General features: G+C 37.2%; 1 protein-coding gene across 3 annotated transcripts in view; it reads right to left on the bottom strand.

Moving 5' to 3' along the window:
- Nucleotides 1-394: 394 nt before the first annotated feature.
- The window catches only part of LOC132101210 (kin of IRRE-like protein 3), a 206,123-nt gene continuing 178,550 nt past the window's right edge, over nt 395-27,967 (bottom strand). The window contains exons 7-17 of one of the 3 annotated variants that reach the window (XM_059505960.1): nt 23,194-23,342; nt 22,720-22,847; nt 21,846-21,972; nt 13,098-13,198; nt 11,983-12,181; nt 9,869-9,976; nt 8,424-8,447; nt 8,255-8,338; nt 6,885-6,994; nt 6,159-6,245; nt 395-3,678 (exon numbers count right to left, since the gene is read on the bottom strand). In XM_059505960.1, coding sequence (XP_059361943.1) covers nt 3,211-3,678; nt 6,159-6,245; nt 6,885-6,994; nt 8,255-8,338; nt 8,424-8,447; nt 9,869-9,976; nt 11,983-12,181; nt 13,098-13,198; nt 21,846-21,972; nt 22,720-22,847; nt 23,194-23,342 — 1,585 coding nt within the window. In that variant the 3' untranslated portion in view covers nt 395-3,210. The remainder of the gene's footprint in view (nt 3,679-6,158; nt 6,246-6,884; nt 6,995-8,254; nt 8,339-8,423; nt 8,448-9,868; nt 9,977-11,982; nt 12,182-13,097; nt 13,199-21,845; nt 21,973-22,719; nt 22,848-23,193; nt 23,343-27,967) is intronic. The other 2 variants (XM_059505961.1, XM_059505962.1) reach the window with 2 other exon arrangements.

Here is a 27,967-nt window from a genome sequence, read left to right as displayed (position 1 = left end):
CAAACAGAGAAATGTTTTTTTTTATTTTTATGGTTTACAAATGGCTTACTTAGAGCTGTCTCTACTTATTAAACTACAGTACAGGATAAAGTATTCACACTTCGGCTCCTGCATTTAAAACTGATAATACTATGAAATGAGAATTATGTTTTGGCATTTTCCATATTTACAGGGCACCCACAAATATCTTCAATATTGAGCCTATTTCTTGTTATGCTCTGCTTTAAGGTATTTCTTCTCCCTCGCAAATAGCCTTTTCTGGTCAATCTCAGTAAAATGATTTCTCCAGTAATCACAAAATGGTCAAAAGGTGTAGAAACCCCGGATCTAAATTCAGTGCACGCTGCGAGCTGGATTGCTGTGTGTTGGAATACAGAATGACAGGCCAAGGTACTGTAAGAAACATATGGACATTTAATTTGAAACACTTCTCTGCCTATGGCTATAGAATTGGCTATGCTGAAAGAGGAAAAAAATATCAAATATAAAGTGATCGTTTGTACAGCATCAATAGTGCAATTTGCTTTCTGCACTTTATGAATCAAACTGACTAAAGAACAAAGCAAAATAACTGCAAATTTACACAGAGAGCATGAGGGATTTATATACAGTGTAGTGAGGACTGAGCTGCATTATCAGCACTGAAACAGGCCTTTTCGTGTTTAAGCCACACAATGGGCACCAATCCATTTGTAAAATTAGACTCATCCAACAGCACTCATGTATGAAACCCATTGAAATGCCACAAATATAATCATACGTAAAGTGCTTACAGAGCCAACTGACTCAGCGGCGTCACACCTTGCAGTGTTTCTTGTTTTCGGGTTAAAGGGAGGGATTGTCAGGTCGGTACAAATCACAAATCTTCCTCTGGGTTAAAACCAAGATCTTTGCAGTTCAAGTGGGAGATGCCACAGTTCCTCCTCCTTGCTTATATAAGGGATCGTCTCTGGTCATATTTATCTTTATGAGCAAGGAGGAATGGGAGATGACTTGAAGAGGAGAAAAGTTTAAAAGAGGAGTGAAGTTTTGGAAGCTTCGATAAGCAAAAAACACTGATAGCTTTCACACCCTATCTGTTTGTGCAGTAACAGGGCAGGACTGGAGGGGTTAGTCAACTAAATGTAGGTTCAGAATGTCATATAACCCGGGTAAACTTTGGCAGCGAAAAAGGGTGTCGGTATCACCGGATGCAAGTAGAGTTGTTACTCGTACTGGGATGAGCCTGAACCTTGTTATAAGGGGTCAGTGGCAATTTCATACAATTATGCCACTTAAATGTAACACCACATAGATAATGGCTGTACTCTAGTCTAGCACTAGAAACATGTTTCTATAATTGAGACTTTTTTTTTTTTTTTGGCAGTCTGACTATTTCTCCTCAGGGTATTGATAAACAAAATGCAGAATGAATTGGGAAATAGAGTAGATGATCCAATCAATCAAATGCACCCATTTCTTTTGGCAAAGCATGTGGGCCAGCATCATTGGAACTGTGGCTTAAGCTAAAGTCTCTTGCGAAGAGTCCTGGAAGAGTTATAGTTTCAGAACAGCTGGAAATATGTCTGTCTGGAGCTATTCTTTACTAAAGGTTTTGTCACTATAGTTGGCTGTATGTCTCTAGTTTACAGCTTTTCATACACCACAGCACTGGCTTTTGGGTAGTTTGTGTCTTTCTGCATGTCATAGGAAGCTTGATTGTTGTTAGCTTGATACCAGCACACTGATTCAGGTCGAAGAGTGGTTTTACTTTACAAGTGTTGAGTCTAGAAGTGCTTGAGTTATCAGTAGTGTCATGAATTGCAATTTCAGTTCTGTAGACTAAAACATTGAAAAAAGGAAAATAAAACAACATACATTTACATTAAGCATGAATGCCCACACTCCATTCAAAAAACATGTACACAAATTACTCACTTATAACAGTGAGAGTACTCAGTGCTCTACAGTCCAATGCCAACCACATGAACAATAGAGAGACTCAATCTGGAGCAAAAAGCGAACTACTCGGATCGTGATTTACAGTGTTTTCAATGTTAACAAAATGTGTGTTCTGCAAGAAACAAGCAGTTTGAAAAGATCTCCAGCACATGTGTAACAAGCACAGATGATTTTTTTATGAATCGAAAGGAAGATTTTTTTTTGTCATAATTCGACTTCTCACAACAGGACGAGTGTATTTTTAAAATCCAAACACATCATTGTTTCCGACCATCGGTGCATTATTCACACCAACCCAAATCAACCCTTTTGGAAATAAGAGTTTTTTTTTTAAAAAGTGAAAATCCCTCTTCTTACAACCACGAATGTCTACACACCTTGAATAGTCTTACTCAAGGCAAGCAGATTACATCATTCTCCTAGATCCCAGTGCGAGTCCAATTAATTTTATAACCATGTTGTTAAAACACTAAAAATAAAGAATTTTCAGAAAGAAAGAACAACAAAGTACACAAATATATCCCATCTCTGCATGGTAAACCGACAGCTCAGAGCCACATCTCAAATTTGTATGTCAGACAAACCTTTGTCAGAAGGGCCAGAATCCAAAGATTCTGACAGACATTAGTTGTTAATTCAGTTCATACATTTTTGTCCTATATATATATATATATATATATATATATAATTTGTATAGCTAGCTGTGGTAGAGCCATTGAAAAGTCTTACATACAACTTTAACAGTTGTGCTTTAATGTACAAGAGCAACCGAGCATTGTTCTCTAGTGGTGCAGAGGAGTGAATTGACTACAGTGTTATGAAGTGTAGCCTCCATCAACTGTCTTCAAAGAGTTCATTTGAGCAATGCTGCTATGCTTTCTTTGAAGAGGACATTCCGAGCCATTTCAAAGTAACTATAACAAGGACACAAGTTCTATTCAGAGGTTCCTTTTATGTTGGCAAGTAACATCTCTGTGGCACACTGTTTTTGGCCCAGATATTTAGAGCTTTTGGAAGGACCAAAACAAGGTTCTGAAACCGGTAAGGCTTTTCAGAGCTGCAAATAAGATCTGGACAATTGAGGAAATCCACATATATCAAATAAATGTTAAAAGCAACAGAAGTGGAGGATAAAATGAAACTGGCGTGCTATATGTGCTTGTACTGGTTCCTGATTCTCATCTGGGGGGGGGGGGGGGGGGGGGGGGTTCAATCCCCTTTGGCCAATCCTAGCACTGGATTCCTCTGTCTTCTTTCCATCTCCTGCAGTCAGACGTGGGTCTGCATGCGTTTCTGCAGTGGCCGCGTGAGGTCTGAGTTCTGGGATGATGACTGAGAGTAATGGGACGAGGAGGAGGCTGAAGCCTTGCTGTCTTTGTCGAACTGCACGTAGCCGTCCTGTTTGCTGTAACTGCTGACGCTGCTGTCGCACTGTGTGTCCAGGAAAGAGCTGGAATCGCTCAACGATCCTCGCTGGAATTCTCGCTCGCAAAGCTCGATGGAACTGCTGCCCATGCCCAGCACGAACCGCTGGCTGTAGTCATACAGGCGGTTGGGTCCAGCACCCAATGTAGAGTAGATGTTGGTGAAAGACATTCCAGTGGGAACCCGCTGCTTGCCGGTGGTGGCTGTGGCAGGGTCTCGACGGAGCTCTGCAGTCTGGTTTCCGGCCAGCGTGGTTGGGGTGCCATGATGCTCCTTAAAGGTGTTCACGCTGTAGTATCCATTTGTTGGGTCCTTTGAGAAACAATGCGTTAACAAACAATGTCAATGTGCGCAAAGAGTCAAGCAACGTAACACTAATATCATGAAAAAAAAAATGGTGGTAAAGGGCTTTCAAAATGACAGTGAAGCAACTAATACCAGTAAACTTAGCCTTCATGTTAAAACCGTGCCTGAAGAGCTACACTAGTCATTTGAAGTGAATAAGAACCCTTCATCAAAGTTGTCCTAAAACCAAAACAATACCTGTTCTTGTCACAGGACAACTTTGATGAACTTTTCTGATGTTACTTTTAAATGTGTCTACTATAGTTTGTCTACTTAACAGTTAACCAAAAGGTAATCAGTCTTACTTAATGTTAAGTTCTGTCATGAAACTAGATAGCGCAGGCCGGGGGGTTGTCAATACAAACTAATGATATTAACTCTTTCCCCACCATAGACGAGTTATCTCCTCATTTAGAAGACAAAACTTCCCTGCCAAAGACAAGTTTTTATGGATTTTCATGTTTTCACTGTTATGCACTCAGTGGCGCTATCACACCTCTTCTGAACGAGTAAAAAACCTCCCGAAAAACAAACAAACAAACACATGAACAGGATGGAGAAACAGACGCATATGAAAAATAATGCGATCATCAGCAATAGACGGCATATAAATTAAAACTGCATAATGTTACAAAGTAAAATGTTGATCCAGGAAGTGGTATATGTTGTGCAAGCTTTAGAGGTGTTTATAGAAACGATTTACTGGATTTCTGCTTTGATAATCCTCATACAGCAAAATATACTGGAGGCCATCAAATCTGAGTGAAAATCATAAGCTAAGTACTGGAGCTTTTCACGGCACACTTTCAGAGTTACTCTGAAACCCTTCACCTTACCCAACTCCACCTGTATAGATCTGCAACAGGTTATTATATATATAGGCTATCTGTGCATCGGGCCACCGCAATTCACTTTAAAGAGCTGTCGATATCAGAACCATTGACCATGAGCTCAATGTTAGACAAATAAGCATCAAAGCAACACAGCATCTTCCAATTGGAGTACATGGATCTGCTGCCATGCAGTTACATGGGAATGAGTACTAGATACCAAATGCACAAAGAGTTGGTAACCTCCAGCAATTCAGTCACTGTCAGTGAGAACGCCCCTTTAACCATGGGATCATAGGTTAATCAAACTATAATTACGATAGTTATTCTTTAAGTTCACATTAAAATGAGCTAAATTTGTATCTGAACACTTAAAATACTCTGATCAGTGCAAATGTGTAAAGGCTAATTATAATTGCTAATAAGGCTTTCATTCATTTTGTTAAAATAAAAAGGGCTTTGGCTGAACAAAAATGTAAGTATCCATCGTCTAAGTAATTTCCTGCCATAAACTACAAACACTCATTACAAAATCTTAACAGAGCATGAATTTGCTAATGCATAAGTGCTGAAAATGAAAACAATTGCTTTTTTAAAATATTTTATTTAAAAACCTTATTTTTTGTAAATGTCTTGTTACACTGTATCCAAAAAATAATACATATGTACTTTGCATGGACAAGCTATTTAATTCCTATATTTGGGCTATTAGTGTGTAATAGTGTGTTTTTTTTTAAGCACTTAACACATTGCTTCAGTTACACATTAAAACTGCTTCATTTCGTGACGTGTGATTTCTAAAGTGTTAGAGTCTCTGCAAAGGCAGCAATTCACACACATATCAGACCCCTGACAGAGCTCTTGTTTGAGTAAATGACTGAGAAACACTTACTTAATGGCTTTTTTATTTATAAGTCAAGCCCAGATTGGGTGTTTAAGGGAGGTAAAATATAATCAGTAAATGTGTCGAGAAATTGAATTATCTTTGCAGCTCCACGAAGATTTTTAGAGGGGTTGATATTTTGAAGTCAAATAAAGTGCATCCATCTATCATAAAAATTGCCCCACACAACTTCGGAGGGTTAATAAAGGTCTTCTGAAGTGAATCGATGTGTTTGTTTAGGAAGAATATCCATATTTAAAACTGTTATCTCTAGCTTCCATTAACTGTTGTATGCTGATTCACGAGAGAGTTGCATTCCAGCGGATGACGAAGGCTCGTAGGCCCGATGACATAATCTCTGGTAAGAATATACTAGTATCACAAGGAACTTTTTTTTGTTTGTTTTTTAATTTAACTGTGACTGTATTTGTCTTAAAGAAGAAAGTCATATACACCTAGGATGGCTTGAGTGTGAGTAAATCATGGGGTGATTTTCATTTTGGAAACTATCCTTTTAATTTGTTCTTATGTCAGTTACTCTGTAGAATGTCTAAAGTGAACTAAAAATGTGTGTTCCCAGAAATGATGTGCTAACATGTTATCGGAAAAAATATTAAATATTATTGATTGACAGCTCTATACGAATATACATTGAAGATGTGTTAGTGGCGTGTCATATATCAAACAACCTCTCTCTTTCTTATATCACTTCCTTCAAACCCATAGAGACATACCTTGATGTGCTGATACTCCTTCTCCTCTTCCTGAAGTACCTCAAGTTGCTTCAGAACGGACTCCTGCTGAAACTCTCCCTGTTCAATCTGTGACAAACAACAGACCCATTCACACGTTAGAATCTGGGTTACTCTCACTGTGTGAGTTTTGGTGCTCCAAAATGTTTCAAGATATTCCAAAAGGAAAGCTACTTCAACTGGGGCAATCTCCTGTGATTTTTTTTTTTTAACAAAAGATTTGCAATGCAACAGCATCTTCATGAGTTGTCCTCTTACTTTTTGTCTAAAGTCTTGTTATACATATTGAGCCCAATTAGAACTCTGATTCTAGACCCTGAAGGCTTGTGTGACAATGAGTGAAATTGAATGAGTGAAAAGAAGTTCACCCAAGGCTCCAGGAGAAAACGACCACTTGATCATTGGCATCACTATGGTTACATCTATGCCCATGTCGTCTCCGGAAATACAGGCTGGGGGCTAAATATAGGCATGCAGGCCAGCGGGGTTCTCACGCTTATGCTGCATTATTCATAGTTTTGATGTTAGAAGAGGCGATAGGGATAGGGAGATAGGCTCTATTAGTGTTGGGGTGGGGATATTTAGCATTCATTAGCTACGGATGTGACAGGGACTAGCATAATGAGCTAGCTTGTTGATTTGGGGGTACTAATGGAGCAATGGCGAGTGGGATGTTTATGGCTTTCTTCCTTCAGAAATGTGACTCACCATGAGCTGTTTCATGGCGGAGTGATCCTCGTTTTCTCGGGCTGCGTTGTGATCTTTGTGTACGATTTCCACTCGAATGTCGTTCTTGGCTGATACCACTCCTTTGAGGTCTGAGAGGAAAGTGACAAGTGTTATCCCAGTGTCTTTAAATATAATGTACTTGGTGTGAACTATAAAAAAAAAAATGCTATTTACTCCATGCCACTTCACATTGCTTTAATCCTTGAAAACGAATGCTGCCTTCAAGTCATGAGATCAGCACACATAAATGAGTCCCAGCTTTTCTGTCAGTACCAGTGTATATGATTCATACATTTATCATTTTAAGAATTAACCTATAATATCACTACTGCATTTGATAAGGTCTCTAAGTTACCAATGTGTTCAAAACTTAATTTACTAAATGCCTTTTGCCCTCTGATTGATCTTTTTGCTGTTAAATCTTCACAGATTTTTATAAAGTCAATATAAAAATAAATATAAATAAATTACATTATTAGTTATATTTCAAGATGAACTGATGGACAGATGCATGTTAGGTTTACTTTATTATCCCTTTTTATTAGAAAAGTCATTACTAATTATCTAATATTATCAATAAAGTTTTTTGAGGAATGTTAATTTGTTCATCTCATTTAAATGCCATCTTACTAAGTATGAGCTCCATATACTCACTACATCATAATCTATGAATCATAAAGCATGAATTTTAGAACAAGAAAATAAAAATGTAAATAATAAAAGCAAACAGACAAATAAATAAACAAATAAATACAAACTTTTACACATACACACAAACTTCAATAAAATATGATGATGATTACTATTATTATTATTGTTTTTGATATTTGATACAGTATGTAAGTCTTTACAAATGGCTTTAAAGATTTACATAATTATATGGTCTTATAACAATATACTTTTTATATCAAAGCTATTATATAAACAAACAGACAGACAAACAAACAAATAATAGATAAATAAATAGATAAATAAATAGATAAATAAATAAATAAATAAATAAATAAATAAATAAATAAGCTTGGGCGGAGGGGGGAAAGAAAAACATAAATATTAACATTGCTCAAATATCAATCATACACCTTGTTATTCAAAAATAGTTCCTGAATTTAAATGGTAAGAAATATTAAAATTGTCAAAAACTAAAATCACGTTCCATTATATTTACAACACCCAAACATACACAACTTTGAGCAGGAACTTCCCACAAGGACTTGAAGGCAGCATAACACCACAGAACTAAGATAAGAGGAACCCTAGAGGAACCACAGAGAAGCACACAGCTCATTTTGACGCATTGAAGAAAAGTGTTTACAGATAATTGGTGACGGTCAGGTAACAGGTCTTACTTTCTGTTTTAATTTTGCTTGCAAGTTCTCTCTGCTGAGCACAGATGGAGGTGGGCAGTGTAGGCATAACCAGGTGAGCGTCTTCTGTGGCATACAACAACAACATGCTCAACCCAATGCCACCAACAATCAGAAACTGCAAGCTCATTGTTTACTGTCTGACGCTAACCTGTACATGGATGAGCTGTTTTCTCTTTTGATCATGACAGAGGATGGTTGCGGTAAAAAGAAAACAAATAAGAAACACAGAGATAAGGTTTGGCGGCATGACAAAAGCTTTAGTAGTAGCACTGGTAAAAAAAAATAAAATACGAATAATAATAATAAAATGTATTTTTAGGCACACAAGAAAAAAAAAAAGTCAGAATTTTACTGCCACATTAAAAAAAAGAGAATAAAAACAACAATTCATGAATGCACGGTTAATGTTTAAAGAATAAAGTCAAAATTATGAGACTAGTTTTTATTCATGTAATAAATGCACTAAAAATCAGCTGTAAATAACAAAAGATAAAAAAAATATATATATAAAACATGTAACTGAATAAGCTACTCTTTTTTTAAAATAGCCAATTAATTTGCACAACTGTTAGGTTAATTAATCCAAGTTGCAACATTTCTACTGTAGATCAGTGTAAACAACAGTTAAATCTGACCAATTATCTTAGGGTGTCCATACGTACATGTCTAAACTGCTTAGAATGTCTGGGTTTTTGCTTCGTTTTCCGATTGACTCTCTCATACATATATTTACTTGCATATTTGCATTGTTTTGATTGTTCTCTGTAGATCCCACCTTCTCACAAGCCACAATTGGTCTATTATGAATACAATGCCTGCAGACTATTGGTCAAGCAACTTTTCAGTCATTACCTTCAGCAAATATGAGAACAAGCCGAAACCCAGACATTTATGACCCTGGAGCACAAAACCTTAAGTCTTAAGTCGCTGGGGTATTTTTTAACCAATAGCAAAAATACATTGTATGGGTCAAAATTATTGATTTTTCTTTTATGCCAAAAATCATTAGGACATTAAGTAGAGACGATGTTTCATGAAGATATTTTGTAAATTTTCTACTGTAAATATATAAAAAAATAATTTTTGATTAGGAATACACATTGCTAAGAACTTCATATGGACAACTTTAAGGGCGATTTTCTTGTTTTTTTTTTTGCACCATCAGATTCCAGATTTTCAAATAGTTGTATCTCAGGAAAATATTGTCCTATCTTAACAAACCATACATCGATGGAAAACTTGTTTATTCAACAATTTCGAAAAATTGACACTAAAGACATGTCCACGTATGGTCAGCTACAATTATATAAACACAATGCAGCAAAGCAAAAGACAACAGAAAACGGATAGAGTTTTCTACAGTAGCATTTTCAGCAGCATTGCAGACATACAGTATGATGCATCTCTCCTCTAAACCATCATGCCGCCCAACCCTACACAAACACTCAACGAAAAGGAAGATATAGAAATAAAAGCTCGGTTTCTGTGAAGTGACATGAACACCCTAACACCCTGCTCTTTGTCTGACTGAGGAGCACTTAGCGTTCTCTGGTGATGGACATGCAGGAACACGATGGGCTGAGAGGTACATACTTCTCTGAGAGCGCGTACAGCAGAACGCGCCGATGGTTCCCATGAGGACGATGAAAGCAACGAAAGCACCAACTGCCACGCCGATGATCACAGCAACAGGGAGGGATTCTGTTGGAAAACAAAACAGAGCCTTCTACAATAACACAGCATGGGCAGGACGGGTAAATCCAGCAAATAAGCGCTCAAACACAGACTCGAACATATTTCCAGACTCGCACTTGTATGGAGTCAAAAGCTGTATCAAGGAGATTTTCTCACCTTCAAGATGTCTATCCAAAAGAACTTGCACAGGCAATTAACACCACCGTCACCTTCTAGCAAAACCTCAGGTACCTTCACTTAAATCTGACAATCTGCAGCTATGCCAATTATCACATACGTTTTAGCGCGTGACACGCACATAACATGTCTTAACATAACATGACAATTGCCTTTAAAATTGTCCAAATTAAGTATTTAGCAATGCTTATTACCAATCAAAAATGTAGTTTTAACATATTTATTTTAGAGAATTTACATAATATTTTCATGGAACATGGTATTTACTTAATATCCTAATGATTTTTGGGATAAAAGAAAATTCTATAATTTTGTCCCATACAATGTATTTCTGCCTATGGTTTGGTGCTCCAGGGTCTCATATCATATGTCCATGTTTTTTTTTTTTTTTCAGCTGGGATTTCTTAATTGGCTTAAATGTCCAGGTTTCGGCTTTGTTTAATTATTGATGTTCTTTACAATACTCATGCATTTTATGTATGTACTGCACTTGCTGGTTTGCATTGCTTTGACCATTCTCTGTAGCTCCCGCCTTTTTAAATGCCACGATTGGTCGAAAATGTACAAAGATTGAACGCTATTGGTCAAACTACCTTTCAGTCTCTTCCTTAAGCATAGCAATTTAATCTAATAAAGCCAAACCTCTGATATTTTTGGACATTTAAAAATCAGTCAGGACATGTCAGGGGAAAAAGGTGTGTTTAGTCACACTAGAACAGCTGTATTTGTAATATATATTTATGCATCTTGCATCTTTAAGCTTGGACACTTTAGTCCCCATTCATTGTAATTTCATGGAAAAGAACGACTAGCACATTATGTAAAATTTTGAATCATCAGGGTTTGAAGTGAGTAAAAATGGTGACCAAATGTTTATTTTTGAGGAAACAGATCTATTAAAGAACCATTTATGTCAGTCAAAACAGGACTAAAATGTATTGTATGTAAACAAATCCAAACTATGAAAGCACTCAGGAGAAAGATTGTAAGAAAGGCACAAGAGTGAAATGAATCACTGTAACAAGGCTGCAAATTAAATAGTGCTAGTGTTGTTAATACATTTATATGATTAATTGAAGCTGCAGTTAAATTTGCAATTACTATTGATGTTGCTCTGAAATAATAATTTGGCTAGAGCTGAATTAAATTTGTAATCTAAAATTGGTATAAATATATTAAAATACATGAATATGATTTAAATGTGACTTGCTAGGCTTGTGTAAAGTGATTCATAATATATAAAGTAATAAATGGAAAGTAATGAAGAAAATATTACTTTCCCCCACCATATTCTGCTCTATTCCAGTGCTTTCAAAAACCATGGTTATGAAACACCACAGTGCTACTCTATCACTTGCATGTATTAAATAAAAGAAGATGAAAGCTGATTCTTTCCAGTGAACCTGATGAATAACCTGATGAGTGTTTCATTAGTGAAGTATACAACTTTCTATAGTGTATATAGTGTTTCTATAGTGAAGTCAACAACTCACTGATTCAATGATTCACTTAAAATCTGCCATGGCTCATTGTGAAAATATACTAATGCAGAAGTTTATTACTGATTATTGTAAATGAAAGTCATATTTAGGTCATGACTGTTAGTTATTTCATTTGTGAATTAAATCTGGTATACAAACATAAAACATATATTAATATGATTCAAATGTGACTTGCTAATTTGATGAATGGAAAGTAATGGGGAAAAAAAATAGTAGTATTTCTAGTCTATTCCAGTGTTTTCAGAAACCATTGTTATAAACACTGCACCACTACTCTATCACAGCCATGTTTTAAAGAAAAGAAGGTGAAACCTGGCGAACCTTGGCTCCCACCTTGTTCCTTGAGGCGAATGATCTCTGTATCGGAGCCAAAGCTGTTCCAGGCGGTGCAGTTGTAGATGGTCTGGAAGTCGGCAGGTACGATGTTGCTCATGGTGAGGGTGGACAGCACTCCGTCCTCTGTGCTTACTGTCTCCACTGTGTAGCGACCTGATGTCCCTGACTCCAGGACGGTCTCCTTCCAGGACCAGGCCTGATGAAGAGTGAAGAAACCATATTGAAAAGACCCGCATGTGTTGTTTTGATGCTGGTCTGTAGCATCATTGCAAAAATTATTATTATTATTATTTTGGCCAGGGTTATTATAGTTATCAAAAATGTAAAACCGAAACCATAAAACAAAAACCAAATGCATTAAAAAAGCTAATAAAATGCTATAAAAATAACTTACTTCATTAGAGCATTTCTCTTTTTCATTGTATTTTATTTGACTTTCCAACTTCCCAACTGGTAAACAGCATGGCTCTACCATCTAGACCAACACTAACCAACATAAACTCTTCTGAATCAGCTTGCTCCGGCAAGCTGGTCTTTTCAGAAGGAAAGAGAGACCTGTGTTTGTTTTCAGCTGCTTTATGGGCATTATTACACTTTTATAAAGTTATTACTGGTTGTTCCGGACCACAGGAGCAGTCTTTCCCATTCAACTGACATTTAGAAATAGCATGGCAATAAAAGCAAAGCCACATGGGTAAACATCGCACAGAGATTACCTATGCACTTCCATGCGCACAGCCACAAACACACACATGCACGCACAATGTGAGTAATGAATCAAAAATTGGCCCGGAGAGGAGACAGTTCATCTAAGAGTGGTAAATCCTAATTGGATCTGTGGTAACAGGGCATAAGCATGCATTAAATGAGAAATTAGGGCTGTAAGCCTGCCATGTCTAATACCCGTTCACTCATATAGAGGAAACAAATGATTGGAGATGCAATTTCATTTATTAAACAGATCGTAACTCATGAGTGCGTTATGCATTATTGGACTGTGTTTACTGAGTCTAATGGAGTCACACGAGCCATGTGACAACAGCAACCACCCACTCAACAGCTGCAATCCTGTCTGAGCTGAGTCACTGGAAGAAGAGAACTAAATAACTCACAATGCGGTCTGGGGGTGGCGTGCTGCGGATGAAACATTTTATCTGTCCCTTCTCCCCGTGTGGAGCCTGATGGGTCTGTGTGCTGGAGATGGTTGGAGGTCCTGAGGAGAGAACAGATGCACATAGTCACATACTCGTCACATACTCAAAACTGTGAGCTAACACTGTGTATTCCCTGGTTGCCAGAAAGAGTCATAGGAATGTCTTCGAAACTAGAAAAGATCAAGTGTTGCTTTGTTAGAATTGGTATTTTAGCCAGTATTGACATCAGAATGTTAACTAATATTTTATGGCAAGATTCTATTCAATCTAATGAATCATATCACATTGTCCTGCAGTTACTGAAGGACAGACATGAGAATTGTGTGAACTTGCACTGAATGGAACTGACCTTCTAACAGCAATGTTTGTTTGCAGAATAAATTAGGCGAATTTGCATATATGCATTTGACAGACTTACACTGCATTCAATGTACACATTTTTGTATCACTTCACACATTAGCTGGGATTAGAACCCGCAACCTTGCCGTTACTTATACCATGCCCTACTGTTTAACATATAGGAAGACTATGGGCCTGTTCCAATACTCACATTTAGTCTTGGCCACTTGAGAGTCTATGTACATGACAGGAATAAGTGTGCACCACTGTCCCAAATCTAATAAATGGCAAAGCTCAGTGCCCTTATCACGCATAATAAGAGTGGTATTTCAGAGTTTGTTTATGTGATGATTTACTAAAAACAACGACAACAACAAAAAACAACACACACATACAGACATTTTTTTAAATAATCCCCATTCACACAGATCTGTGAAAACATCTAAAAACGCTGTATTGTAGATGCCATGCCAGTAGGTGGCGATGTCACTATGTAAAGAAACATTATGCACCTGCGTATGTACCTATAGTGTGAACACGTAATACACATGATGTCACAGCCTTCACAAATTTACATTTAAACAGAATAAAAGTTTGAATTTTTTAGGCCACATAAACTCTTTTGTCACATATATTAGTCAACAGACAAAATGAAATAAATGTTTTCCATTTTTAATTGTAAACACCCCATGAGGATAAGCGTTCATCGTGTTCAGGAACATGCATGGCCCATAACCACTCGGTTTTTAAGAAACTTTGTAGTGCAAGTTAATTAATTAGATATTATAAGGTAGTTAAGCATAATGTGTTGCACATTTATTGGTGCAGAGATGAATATGTATGCGATTTCCTTTCTTTGGTCTTTGTTGCAGAAGATCTGGCAGACTGCGGCAATCTGGTATGTTTTAGTGAGACTGCATCACTCCAGACGCTTGAATTGACTCTTTAAATGCTAAAAGTGCACTTGACTATACTACTAGTCTGTATGTGAGCCAGGCTATAATAACACTCTTCTTCATCATTTGATCCTCATTCAATAAAAAATGTACACAAACATCATTTTAAAACAGCACTTACTATTTACCACCCATTTTCTTTGAGCAGGCATTTGCGTCGGTCAAGCAGCCTTGACATTCATGAATCCGGTGCACTGTATAATGACCCACACTTGGACAACTGGACTGTTTGGATGTGCATAAGATGCAGAGTTTTTTGCGTACCTGTTATATTTCACCCTGTGAAGCTACAGAAGCACGCACCAAGGCTGACATACACATTACTAGTTCCAAGATCGACAAATCCTGCAGGCCGATGCTCCAGAGCGGTGTCAAATTTTAACCGAGCAGGCTAAAGATCTCATCTGAAGGATCTGCCAATCAAATGTACAGTACTAAAGCCTTGCAGTGGCATGCTTGAAATTTGGCTTTAAAAGGAAAGAGCAGTATTGTATTTGCTTTGAATGGGCAGACTCTCAAAGGAGTCTCCTGTGGGCTGGTCTATTTAAGAGTTGTGTTAAGGGTGAGGGAGTGAGGATCTGGTCTTCATTTTCAATCTTGAAAAGAACTGATTTATGGCAGGCCTCATGTCTCCCGAGGAGATAAGACTCAGCATGCCAACTGCAGGTTTATTTCTATAGGCTGCAATCGGTAGAGTGGCAATGGCAGAGAAATGGTATTTTGAAAAGATAAGGGCCCCCAGAGCATCTCTTCGTGTTAAACCGTACAGCCTTGAACTTTGACTTATGCTACAACTCACCCAATTTTTTCCAAAATTGCACAAAACAAGGCAATGCACTGATGTAAAGGTAAACAATATTCCTCCAGGATAGATTGACAGTAACTTCCCTGCTTAATGGGTAACCAACCCTAACCCTGCCAAAAGCTGCACTTAGATGCACACGCACACAAATTCAACCCAATCCACCAATCATGCACTTGCCAATCATATGCAGCGGTGTCTCTCAACTGATTCGTGATTGCAGTTTATTAACTGGCTCTTATTAGAATAAATTAGCATCTAGATGAGCATAAGGCAGATGGAGTGCTGTAGTGAGGGGAATATCAGGCTGGTGGAGAGGAATGTTACACTTCGCACCCCTTCATTAGATGCCAGTGCTGCAGCGATACCTAATGTGAATGCTACCCTACGACTACAAAATCATAATCCACATGATAGCATGTGATAAAAGCAGGGGTGTGTGTGTGTGTGTGTAGTTGCAGGCGTAAGGTAAATACATTCAGATCATTCCCCGCTGGTGGAAGTAAGGCCAGAGCTTGGTGGCTCAGAAGAATCAGCCCATGGATCAGGCTGTAAATGAGGAATATAATTAGATAGCTTATCACTTATCCTCAGAATGCTGGGTTTAAGGAACTCCATGGGGAGTGGGAAGGCTGGAGGCTGGGTGAGAAAGAGAGTGAACGATAGAGTGCACAGCAAGGCATAGGTTTGTTACAGTAGGGGGCGTACAAGAGTCATGATGAATGGATCAGCATGTGGCGATGTTGTGGCATCACCTCACAGAATCCTGTCAAAAAATGATTCCATGGGCTGAGACAGGTTTTTATGGGTATTTTATAAAATGCATTAAATAATCATGAAAATATGTAAAAAAAATCTATAAATAAATAATAATAATAATTGTTTTAAGATTCAATTTATATATCATGTTATATCGAGGACTGCAGTGAAGATGTATTTTTCTAGGCCAACCTGAAAGTTCACATCACCTATTTCCCTCTACAAAAACCCAATAGGATTTTTTACATTGGCGCATGGATTATTGCAGAAAAGAAGATCTGTGACCAATAAAGGTTTATTTGATTCTTACATGTTTTGTTCATGATAATCTTCACAAATGAATGCAATGTTTATGCATTTTGAAGCTAATCAGGTGTAATGTTTAATGTCCCCGAAGACACTTTGTAGTCCCATTTAGCCACTTGTTATCAATTGGTTTTTCAAGGCAAATAAAAGCTTTAAAAAATTAAAAGGGATTATTGACACATTTTATTGGTAGAAAATTAAACATGAAAACATCTTGAGCTTGTGCTAACCTTGGTAATGATTTCAGGCATTTAATCAACAACGCTTTAAAAAACAACTGACTTGGGAAGTGCTAAAATCCTAAGTCACTTCCAGCATTTTATTACTGAAGCTAAAATGAATAAATTAAACATTTGCCTTCTTTTTGTTTCCAGATGGCCTGCAGTTTAGCCTTCTTGCTTACAGCTGGCAATTCATGTTGCAATAATGCGTTGTAAATATCGACAAACTACCTAGCACAACATGCTAACCATCTCCACTAAAACTATTCAAGCTAATCCAAACATGTCCAAGCAAAGCTATATTTATACATTTCCCTGGGGTTACACACATCACATAGGCTAATTTCTAATACTTTCCACAACAATTACCATTACAAACATTACAAACCTTTCCAGCAGTTAACCATTACCTAATGGTTTCCAGCTGAAGTGTTGCCAAGCTTGTCGTTTTCTTGTGAAACTGGGCTTCTTCTAAACTTTTGCCGCAGGTTGTTTTTTTGGACTGGGTGAAGCTTTGACATATTGCATGAATTGAAATTGTCTGAAATAATTTACATTCCACCAATAATTAAACTATGCTAAATTAGACATTTTATTTTATAAGTGACAAAGGGCCTTTGAGCTGTTTTATGATAACATACTATTTATGATAACTACAGAGCCGATCCTCCCTATACGCACACTACACATGTTGCATAGAGCCCCCGAAACACCAAGGGGTCCCCTTGCTCTCAAAAATATATATTTTTAAAAATTTTGGCCAGTGGTTACAAAAGCATGAATGTTCCTTTCCTTCAATGAGGTGCGCTGTTGCCCTTTGTAACTAACATCTAAATCAGTCAAATCATGTAACGTGACTGTCATATAGATACTCCTGCCGGCCTTGCTCGATACTAAAAATAAAAACAAGTTAAAACCGCAACGAGCTGCTGAATACACACTGTTCCCCATGCTCTTTCTGTGTGCACGATTCGAGAGGATTGAAACATGAAAAAATATAGGCTTCTTTATGCTTTGTATTTATTTGCATTCATGTTTAATTTATATGTTGAAGTCTTTGCAGTGCTTTATTTTTTACATTTGATTACTTCACAGTAATCAGTTTCTGTATAGTAAACTATTATAGGATAAAAAAAAATATATTTTATTTATTATTATTATTATTATTTGTTGTTGTTGTATTTGCCCTATTGTTTGTAACCGTTTCCATTTTTGTATCACAGACTTTTTTTAACTCGCTGTGTTTGTTGACAGTGAAACTGACTGCAAGAATAGGTTAAGGGGTTGCGGAGCATTTTGGGATTTTACATTTTTATGAACACCCAAACAGCACTGAAATTATGTATAACACATAACAGTGACTTTAAATTATGTATTATGAGAGTGAAATACAATATGTTGAGTTTTGATAGTTGAATAGGGACATTTGGGCTTATTTTGGGATGTTTTTGATTGGCCTTTGGGTTGCTTTTATTACAAAGACCTGGCAACCCTGTTATTCTTATTTTATTTTTTAAGGTCTATTTGGGTAGAAATCGCATTGATGATATAGGTGAGAATATGAATGCAATGCGCTAAATTGCACATTAAGCTTTTTCCATAGCAAACTTTTATGAAGAAAAGATTAATTTAGCGTGTTGCATTCATATTCTGGGCTTATCTTTCTTGTATATGCATCAATAATGTGTGTACTAAATTTGATATTTTAATATCCCTGCTTTTGTACATTAGGGGACGTTAAGTGTTTTTCTCACTAAGCATCTTAATCCGATCTGATTAATATTCCTTTATTTACAGTTTAATCACTTACAATTTATGAAGAAAATTCAGCTCATGAGAAAAAAAAACAAACAAAAAAAAAAAAAAACGAAGAAGAAGAAGAAGAAGAAGAAGAAGAAGAAGAAGAAGTTTACAACACTGCACTGTGTGATTAAGCTTTACTCTGAAAAATACGGTCTTAGCATACATTATTAACCATGTGCTAAGCACAACAAATTTCTTTCTGCACCACTGTCACCATTTATTTCACTAGCTTTCATTTGCCAAATCATTAATATGTGGCAATTTCTCTCTTCTCCTCTGTATCTGCAAGTTAGCATGGAAGTGGAATACCAATTTATTTTCTTGGGCTATGAATGTCTAGGGAAAAAAATAAAAATAAAAATAAAAGAAGAAATATACACACACACACATATATATATAAATATATATATATATATATATATATATATATATATATATATATATATATATATATATATATATATATATATATATATATATATATATTTATATATATATTTTTTTTTATTTTTTTTTTTCATTGTTTTTTTTTTCATTTCAGTGAGTTAAAATATGGTTGACAAATGTGCACCATTGTATTGATGCACACAAACCAAAAGTATTAAACCTTCCACAGAGACGAATACTGTATGTCCCATTTCTACACTAGGTTATTGTCCTTTTTTCCTGGAGACCTATGGACTCTTCCTGACATACATACATGAACACTTTCATGCAAAACTATGTACCATTAACCCAATAATGAGTTCATGGCACTGAAAATTACACGTAAACAATGTGATCGAGAAACATCATTCTAACAATTATCGGATTGCAGCAAACATTAACTGCATGCTGAAGCTGTGAGAGGTGATACCCAGACTGTATTATGTGAAAGATTGAGCCTGGTTTGTTTTGCCTCATATATTTTCATTACAGAACTCCAAGAGGACAGATCCCAGTTCCATGAATAGTGCATGCTGCATATGTCCTCTTGGCCGCAGATGCTGCAATTAAATGCAGGGCCTGGACTCCTTCTACCTGCACACTTACCTTGAGCACACTACACCCTATTTTTAAATGTCTTTCCTGAACTCTCAGCAGTGTATATAAATTACTTCCTCCTTATTCCTTTCAGCCCCATTTTTGTTATAGCATAAAATGTTCCCCAAGGCAATTCACCTCCACTCTATTGTGTCTTCATCCCCAATGCAAAGTGCACATTTTCAACTATCCATCTATTAAGTAGCTTTCAAACTGACAGTGATTTGTAGAAACGAAAATCATTCATTTTCAGTGGGAGTTGGTGACATGATATGAGTAAGTCAGTGGAGCCAAGATGGGCGAATGCTAGAATGCTTAATGCTATTGAGAGGGATCTCACTCTGCTATATGATTCATATTCACTCATATACATCAATATGATAAAAAAAATAATAAAAAATACAACCAGGATTGGAAACAGTCAGAAATGTTGTATGAGTGAGTTTGACACATGCATTAATACTGCTGCAGTTTAGAAACATTTTATCCTGGAAGATGATAACTTTTAGCAGCAAGAATGCAGATGTCTTGTCAAATTAAAAACAATGTAATATTCTTGAAATCGCATTTTCCAAACCTATGGCCAGATATGCAGCCCAGCAGTAAAATAAACTTGAGTGCTCATACATAGACAAAAACAAAGTGCACTGTTTATTTATTTATTTATTTATTTATTATTTAAAGAAGTCTCTTATGCTCACCAATGCTTTATTTATTTGATAGAAATACAATAAAGAAATGGGAAATAATATTATAATTTAAAATAACTTTCTATTTGAATATATTTTAAAAGCAAAGCAAAGCAAAGCTTAATTTTCAGCAGCACAACATATAACAAAACAAACTAATTTAATCCACGGCCAAACCGTATCCACAAGCCACAACACAAATAAATGAACATAAGGACACATTCAGATATGAAATCCCACTAAGGCTCAACATACACATGGAGAAATGAGATCCTTATCTGAGGAACTAGAGAACAAAAAGCAGAAAGCAATGTGTATCCATTAGCCTGTTTTCGGCAAACGGTGTCCCCTGCTAGCTATTTGATTATAATTAAATTACACTGGGCCTGAGAGAACGCTGGGACTCTCTTGTCTATATTCTGAATCTCAGTAGGACCTCTGGGTTCTAGTGACATGCATGGGAGGAAACAGATATTGACAAATTCCAAACATGTGCATTTAATTGTTAGCATAAATAAGCTTTTATGTGACTCAGTGAGGATCAGCAAACATAGGTGAATTATCTTTTTTTTTTTTTAGCTCTAGCTCATCCTTCTCACTTGCCTTTGCTCTTTTCCTCTTACTGATCAAGCCTTTGAAACACAAAGTTCTAGTCATCAGTCATTCTTCACGTCAATGCTTGTGAATTTCAGTCGCTCGTCAGGAGCGCATGTTGATGAGCAAGTTGTGAAGTGATCGGCTTCATCTCCCAAATGCACCAGAACTTAAAACAATCAGCCCCGTGCTGCAAGAGAGCCTGCGCCACATGTTGCCACATCAAAGGCACTCTTGTGTTCACTTCCAGAAATGAGGTAGAACACAGCTTGCTGTCCTATTGTGGCTTTTAGAGCAAAAGGGCTCACTTATTGAAAATAATCAAAAGACTCTTACTATTTGATACCTAAAAGACAGATCCAGGTCAAGTGGTTTTAAAAAGATACAATGACAATAAATAAGATTCACTGGTAAGTTAATTTAAAATTAAGATAAATAAATCTTATATACTCTAAATACACTGGCAACAATCCCATTATTGTGTGTGTGTGTGTGTGTGTGTGTGTGTGTGTGTGTGTATATATAAACAAGGTTGGGGGTTGGGAGGTACCCTTTACTGTCCTCATAGAGAGCAAAATGTACTTGATGAAAGTGGATGTCATCTGTAATTTCCGTAATTCCTGAGTTGTCTGTAAGACTTGAATGAATGTCTGACTTTGCATATTAATACTATCAGTCATAACACTTTCATTTCCCAGCACCAAACTGCATTAGTGAATCTAAACTTGCAGAGGAATCATTCAATGCAAACACAATTGTCACTTTGGCTGAACTTTTTCTTATTTTCCACTCACGTCAAAGCCGTGGCCCATGGCAAATAGCTTCGGAGAGAAAGGAGCTTTTAAAAGACGTGTTGGATTTTGCGAATGAAAGCTGTCGTGTAGCTAATGCATGCCGTCTGAATATCAAGCGGCCCTAATGAAGTCATTTATCTGAGAGTAGCCAGTCTCCCGCTATTCTCCTTTGTTCATTAGCCTGTCACAGCCTAAGAAACAGTTCCTCATGCAATTCTTACTGAATATAATCAGCATTAGCCCAGAGAAATAGCAGACCGAAGAGTAAACATCAAACTTCTGTCTCAGAGTCAACATGAATTCCAAAATAGGTCTAATTCTGTCACCTGGATTTCCAATTACTTGCACCATTTTTTTGCACTCGTCAAACACACCTCTTTAGCCATGAACCTTGCACAGTACAAAAGCGTCAAACGTACCATTTACGGTGAGAGAGACTTCCTTCTCGGCCGCTCCAACACGAGGCACCACAGCACGGCACACATACTTCCCAGCATCCTCTTGCCTGACAGATTTCAATGTCAAGATGTTTTCATTGCTTAGCACCTGTAGCCAGAGGTCAAAAATCAAAACATTAAAAAGGAGTGCAAAGGGAGCTGGCCAGAGTCAAAATGAATCAGGACTCATGGATGGGTAGCTAAGCTTGGAAAAGGACCTCTCTCAATTATTAAAATCCAATTTGGGTCAGATGAGGAGGACCGTGTGAACATGGGAGATGGTAGGTGACAGTCAACTGGGAGAGAAATGAGACCGGTTGGTTTCACTGGGGCACAATTTCCCCCATTTCTGTACCAGAATACAGACACACCCCAAACTGAGCCACTGTCCATCTGCGTGTAATAGAATCACATGGAATCTGAAAAACCCTGATGTTTGCCTTTAGGGCACAGCATTGAATATAAATACCATGAGCCATTATGTGTAAGAAATAAGAATATGTCTTTTTAGAAACGTTCTGATTCTGTTTCTGAGCTGTTCAGATATAGAAGGCAATGTATTAATAGATCAAAGGTTTTATACAGAGAATATTGTAATACAGTTTAAAATGAATGGATGAAAAGCCAAAATCAAATGAAATGGATTTATTTTTTTATTATTTATTTTTTTTATTTATTTTTGATGTTTGCTTGATATCTTTTTACAAAGACAAGATGTCTAAACATCAATGCACTATTAATGTAGCTAGAATTAAAATGGGATGTTTGGTGAAAGAGAACCATGGGTTTCATTTCAAAGATTAAATGTGTAGCAGGGTTATATGGCAATGGCCAGTAACAGTGCCTCGCAACTTACCACTCCTGAGCCCCTTTTCATCCATACAATAGTTAAAGAGGGGTTTCCAGTCCAGGCACAGTTAAACATAGCATCGGATCCTAGGTCAACCTGTAAAGACTGGGGCTCTGCAGCCATCCGAGGTCCAACTGGATAAAATAAACACGGTTATAAGATCTATTCAGAGAGATAACATTTTAATCATAATTATTGTACGTTTATTTTAATGTGATACTGGTGGCAGCTGAATTTTAAGTCTCTCTTCTGACATTTGGGGAGATACATTAAAAAATCATTAAAAACCAGATGTGTCCAATTCTTCTCACAGTGGGTCATATTCTTGCAGAGCTTGGCTTGATTATAATACAACACACCTAAACCAGCTAATCAAGGTATTTAGGACTGCTAGAAGTGTGGAGGTGTTTTGAAGCAGGTTGTAGCTCTGTAGGAACATGGTACCCTATGAAGTTTTGGTCAAAACTGAAGAAAACTCACAGTAGACATCCACATTCCGACTGATGTTTGTGCTCCCAAGCGGGTTGGTGACCTCACATGAAACTGGCTCTGTGAAGAATGAGTGATCCACTATGACCTCATAAGTGTCTCCAGACACTTCCTTTATCACGCTTCCTCCTTTGGCCCACCTATAAACAGTAGAGAGAGTAGACAATAGAGTTTTGAAGCCTATTCACAAGCAGTTGAAGACCATTAGTTAGTAAACAATTATAACTACTAAACACAATAGTTGAAAAACCACACAAAAGTCAGTGAACTTCATATCCCTAAAAAAAGAAAAGAAAAAAAAGGCTGATGCTTTTTATAATTCCGATAAAAACATTCAATGATTGCACCTTTAGTGGTACACAACAAGTTGTCACTTGGGAAGTACCCTCAAATCTGTGTTTTATGTACAAACCTGATTCCAAAAAAGTTGGGTCACTGTACAAATTGTGAGTAAAAAAGTAATGGAATAGTTTACAAATCTCATACATTTATATTTTATTTTACAATAGACTATAGATAACATATCAAATGTTAAACATTTTGAAATGTCATGCCAAATATTGGCTCATTTTGGATTTCATGAGAGCTACACATTCCAAAAAAGTTGGGACAGGTAGCAATAAGAGGCCAGAAAAGTTAAATGTACATATAAGGAACGGCTGGAGGACCAATTTGCAACTGATTAGGTCAGAGTGGCAGTGTCTCTCAGAAGTTAAGATGGGCATAGGATCACCAATTCCCCCAATGCTGCTGTGAAAAATAGTGGAGTGATATCAAAAAGGAGTTTCTCAAAGAAAAATTGCAAAGAGTTTGAAGTTATCATCATCTACAGTGCACAATATCATCCAAAGATTCAGAGAATCTGGAACAATCTCTGTGCATAAGGGTCAAGGCCGGAAAACCATACTGGATGCCCGTGATCTTCTGGCCCTTGGATGGCACTGCATCACATACAGGAATGCTACTGTAATGGAAATCACAACATGGGCTCAGGAATACTTCCAGAAAACACTGTCGGTGAACACAATCCATTGTGCCATTCGCTGTTGCCGGCTAAAACTAAAAAAAAACTAAAAAGCCATATCTAAACATGATTCAGAAGTGCAGGCGTTTTCTCTGGGCCAAGGCTCATTTAAAATGGACTGTGGCAAAGTGGAAAACTGTTCTGTGGTCAGACAAATCAAAATTTGAAGTTCCTTTTGGAAAACTGGGACGCCATGTCACCCGGACTAAAGAGGACAAGGACAACCCAAGTTGTTATCAGCGCTCAGTTCAGAAGCCTGCATCTCTGATGGTATGGGGTTGCATGAGTGCGTGTGGCATGGGCAGCTTACACATATGGAAAGGCACCATCAATGCAGAAAGGTATATCCAAGAGACGTCGTCTCTTTTAGGGAAGACCTTGCATTTTCCAACATGACAATGCCAGACCACATACTGCATCAATTACAACATCATGGCTGCGTAGAAGAAGGATCCGGGTCCCGAAATGGCCAGCCTGCAGTCCAGATCTTTCACCCATCAAAAACATTTGGCGCATCATAACGAGGAAGAGGCGACAAAGAAGGCCTAAGACAGTTGAACTACTAGAAGCCTGTATTAGACAAGAATGGGACAACATTCCTATTCCTAAACTTGAGCAACTTGTCTCCTCAGTTCTCAGACGTTTCCAGACTGTTATAAAAAGAAGAGGGGGTGGCACACAGTGGTAAACATGGCCTTGTCCCAACTTTTTTGAGATATGTTGATGCCATGAAATTTAAAATCAACTTAATTTTCCCTTAAAATTATACATTTTCTCATTGAAACATTTGATATGTAATCTATGTTGTATTCTGAATAAAATATTGCAATTTGAAACATCCACATCATTGCATTCTGTTTTACTTCACAATTTGTACAGTGTCCCAAATTTTTTGGAATCGGGTTTGTACCCCTACAAGGTTCAAAGCAGTATCTTCAAGGAAACAAATTACTACTAACATGCACATTTTATGGGTATATAAGGTACATAAGGTACAGGTCCTTTTAATATGACTGCACAAGCTGTTACACATATAAAGGTACAGTCTTTGTACATCTTTCTGACAGTGTGGGTAGTTTGGAAGTATTGGTAAGTGTTCTTGTGTGAACATTCTTATTTAAGAGTGTACAATCCTGCTTTTGTATGTCCACTATCCTGCAGAGTTTTGCTCCAATCCTTTAGAATCTTCTAGGCAAGTGTTTTTTCAGGGGCAGGTTGGAGCTAAACTCTGTAGGAAAGTGGACCTCCAAGAGCACTTCAGTCCTGGTCCTGGAACAAATACTTCATGTGAAATAGTCTGATTTAATTAATAAGTTTAGAGTTGGGGAATTGGGATTGGTGCAACATCCTTATCAATCTTTAATTTCCCCCTAATCATATAGTTACAAGTTAAGACTGCTCCTAGGCACAGATTTCTGTGTGAGTTTGTTGTGATCGGAACAACTTTGAAGTATGACGTGTATGATTCCCAGCCGTTTAGTGAATGATGAATGTGACTATTTCAACAAGGGCAAGTGTATGATGCCTACTGTTTTAAAATCTGTTCAGAAACCAATTGTGTAGTGTACTCCAAACAGGTTAGGACTGTGTTTATCAGAACGTTGTTCTAGGACCAGCAAAATATATTTACTTTTGAATAAGTCCTAGCTCACTTTCACTGATTTCAAGTCACAACATCAAACTTCCCTGTATTAACTTCCCTTAGACTTCATTTATAAATTCAAAGCCTTGCTATTAGTCTAAGATCTAGTTTTCACCTCGAGCGGGTCACAGTGGTACTCTCTAACATAATGTGATATATCTTTAAGCTTATTTTAAAAGTGGTATCAGATCCACAAGTCGAGAAATACATTAACCCTTTTAAAGTCTAACGTTTTCAGTAATGGAACAGAAGCCATCAGTATGAGTCCCTACCAGACGTACGCTATCGCAGGAAAGTTGAATCCAATTTAGAGGTTACCATGGCAATAAGAGGAAGACCTGGTGTATAGTCCATCTGCTTCTATCATAGTCATCAATGAGGCATGATAGCTGCCTGTCTGTAGGTGGTTAGAGACCCAAAGAAAGAAAGACAGCCATCTTCTAAGAGAGCCAGTGTCTCCAAGGCCACTTTGTTTGAGGAAATTACAACACTTTTATTGGACAATTCAGTTAATTGAGATATATCTGATTGCTTGAGCATGTTTCTTGCCTGGCCAAATAACACAAACCCCATATACAGTATATACTGTACCAAAGACACCAGATGTTAACATATTGTCAGCAATTCCCAAAAGGAACCATTCATTTTTGTAAGACCACTGCATTTTATTTATTTTTTCTCTCCCATACTAACAAACTAATGCATCTATGTCACTTGCTCGGTCTGCTTTGTGGTTCTCTGTTGGCGTCCATGATGGGACACATTTACACAAGCCAAAGCCAATGGAGAATGGGTGTCACAGCCTGACACTAGGGTAAATATTTCAATAAATGAATATATTCAATGCCAGTTAACTCCTGGTTGTCAAGAAGCATTGTTTTGCACTCAAAGCAGCAGGCACTGGTAGAGCACTGCCAAAACGTTGCTATTCACCTGCTCTGTGGGAGTGAGTGCACAATTCATTACCTCTGCAACTAACTCATACCATCTGCGGGCCCCGATAGAGTGCCATTTAAACGATAACAGTCTCCCTCTTGACTAAATTAAAATAAGGAGGGAGAGCAGTTGTAATTGGCCTTGCTAGTGTGCTTGAGAAGTACTGTTTCATGTTGTTAACATACGCAGCTTAGAACACAGTCTGTTAAATCTGTGCAGGCACACCTGTGCTTCCAAAAATATTCAAATCAGGGCAGACGGCTGAGTTTGTCGCCTCCGTCCTCAACATAATTGCACTGAGGGAAGTGAATATGCAACGCTCTGAAACTTTATATTTATGGGCAATTACTGCAGCAGTCGACTGCTATACGTCTACCAGAGATTTCCTTTCTCGTGGTAACATAAATTACACATAGAGCTTTTGAAGCAGCTGCTTTGTAATCAGATCACAAGATTGACTACGCCATAATTTCATTCTGCTTTAAATAGCCTGTTTATTACAAGAGCCTCGGAGGATGATTATCTTGTTCTTTTAAGTAACTAGCTTATATTTGTGCATTAGCTATGTGCGTCTTTCATTATAAAGTTGTATTCATACATTTTGTGTTATGATAAGTCTCAGTTGTGGTCCCTTATGACAAGCATCACATCTTTGCTATTAATTTGAATCCCATTTCCTCAAGTCAATACAGGGGAAAGTAACTACTATGACACAATATTTATGGACCTCCAAGCTTACAATCCTCTTAAATCTTTCTCAGGCTTTACCAGAGATTTGCATTCAAACTTGTGTGTGGAATGTTTTTTAACTGGCTGTCATGTTAGTTAATAATTCATTTTACAAACAAGCCATTAAACAATCAATCAATCAATCAATACACCAATAAATCAATCAATCAATGCACAGATACATAAAATAATTAGCAATTCTAAAATGTAAACATTTCAAGCTTAAAGTAACATATCCATGTTTTATTAAATTTCAGGCTATGCACTTTGCTAAACCCCAGGTAGCACATGATTATTTTAAAAACTATATTCAATAACATTTAACCTATAATACATTTATAGGTTTGCACTTACAGTAAGTATAGTTCTTTTAAAGGGTATTATTTCTGTAAAAGCATACTAAAGTGTGCGTTTTGTAAAATAGCTAGACCCAG

The sequence above is a fragment of the Carassius carassius genome, chromosome 23, assembly GCF_963082965.1.
Source record: "Carassius carassius chromosome 23, fCarCar2.1, whole genome shotgun sequence".
Classification (NCBI taxonomy): Eukaryota; Metazoa; Chordata; class Actinopteri; order Cypriniformes; family Cyprinidae; genus Carassius; species Carassius carassius.
Note: the sequence above shows the minus strand (reverse complement) of the source record. Positions and strands in the feature narration are given on the sequence as shown.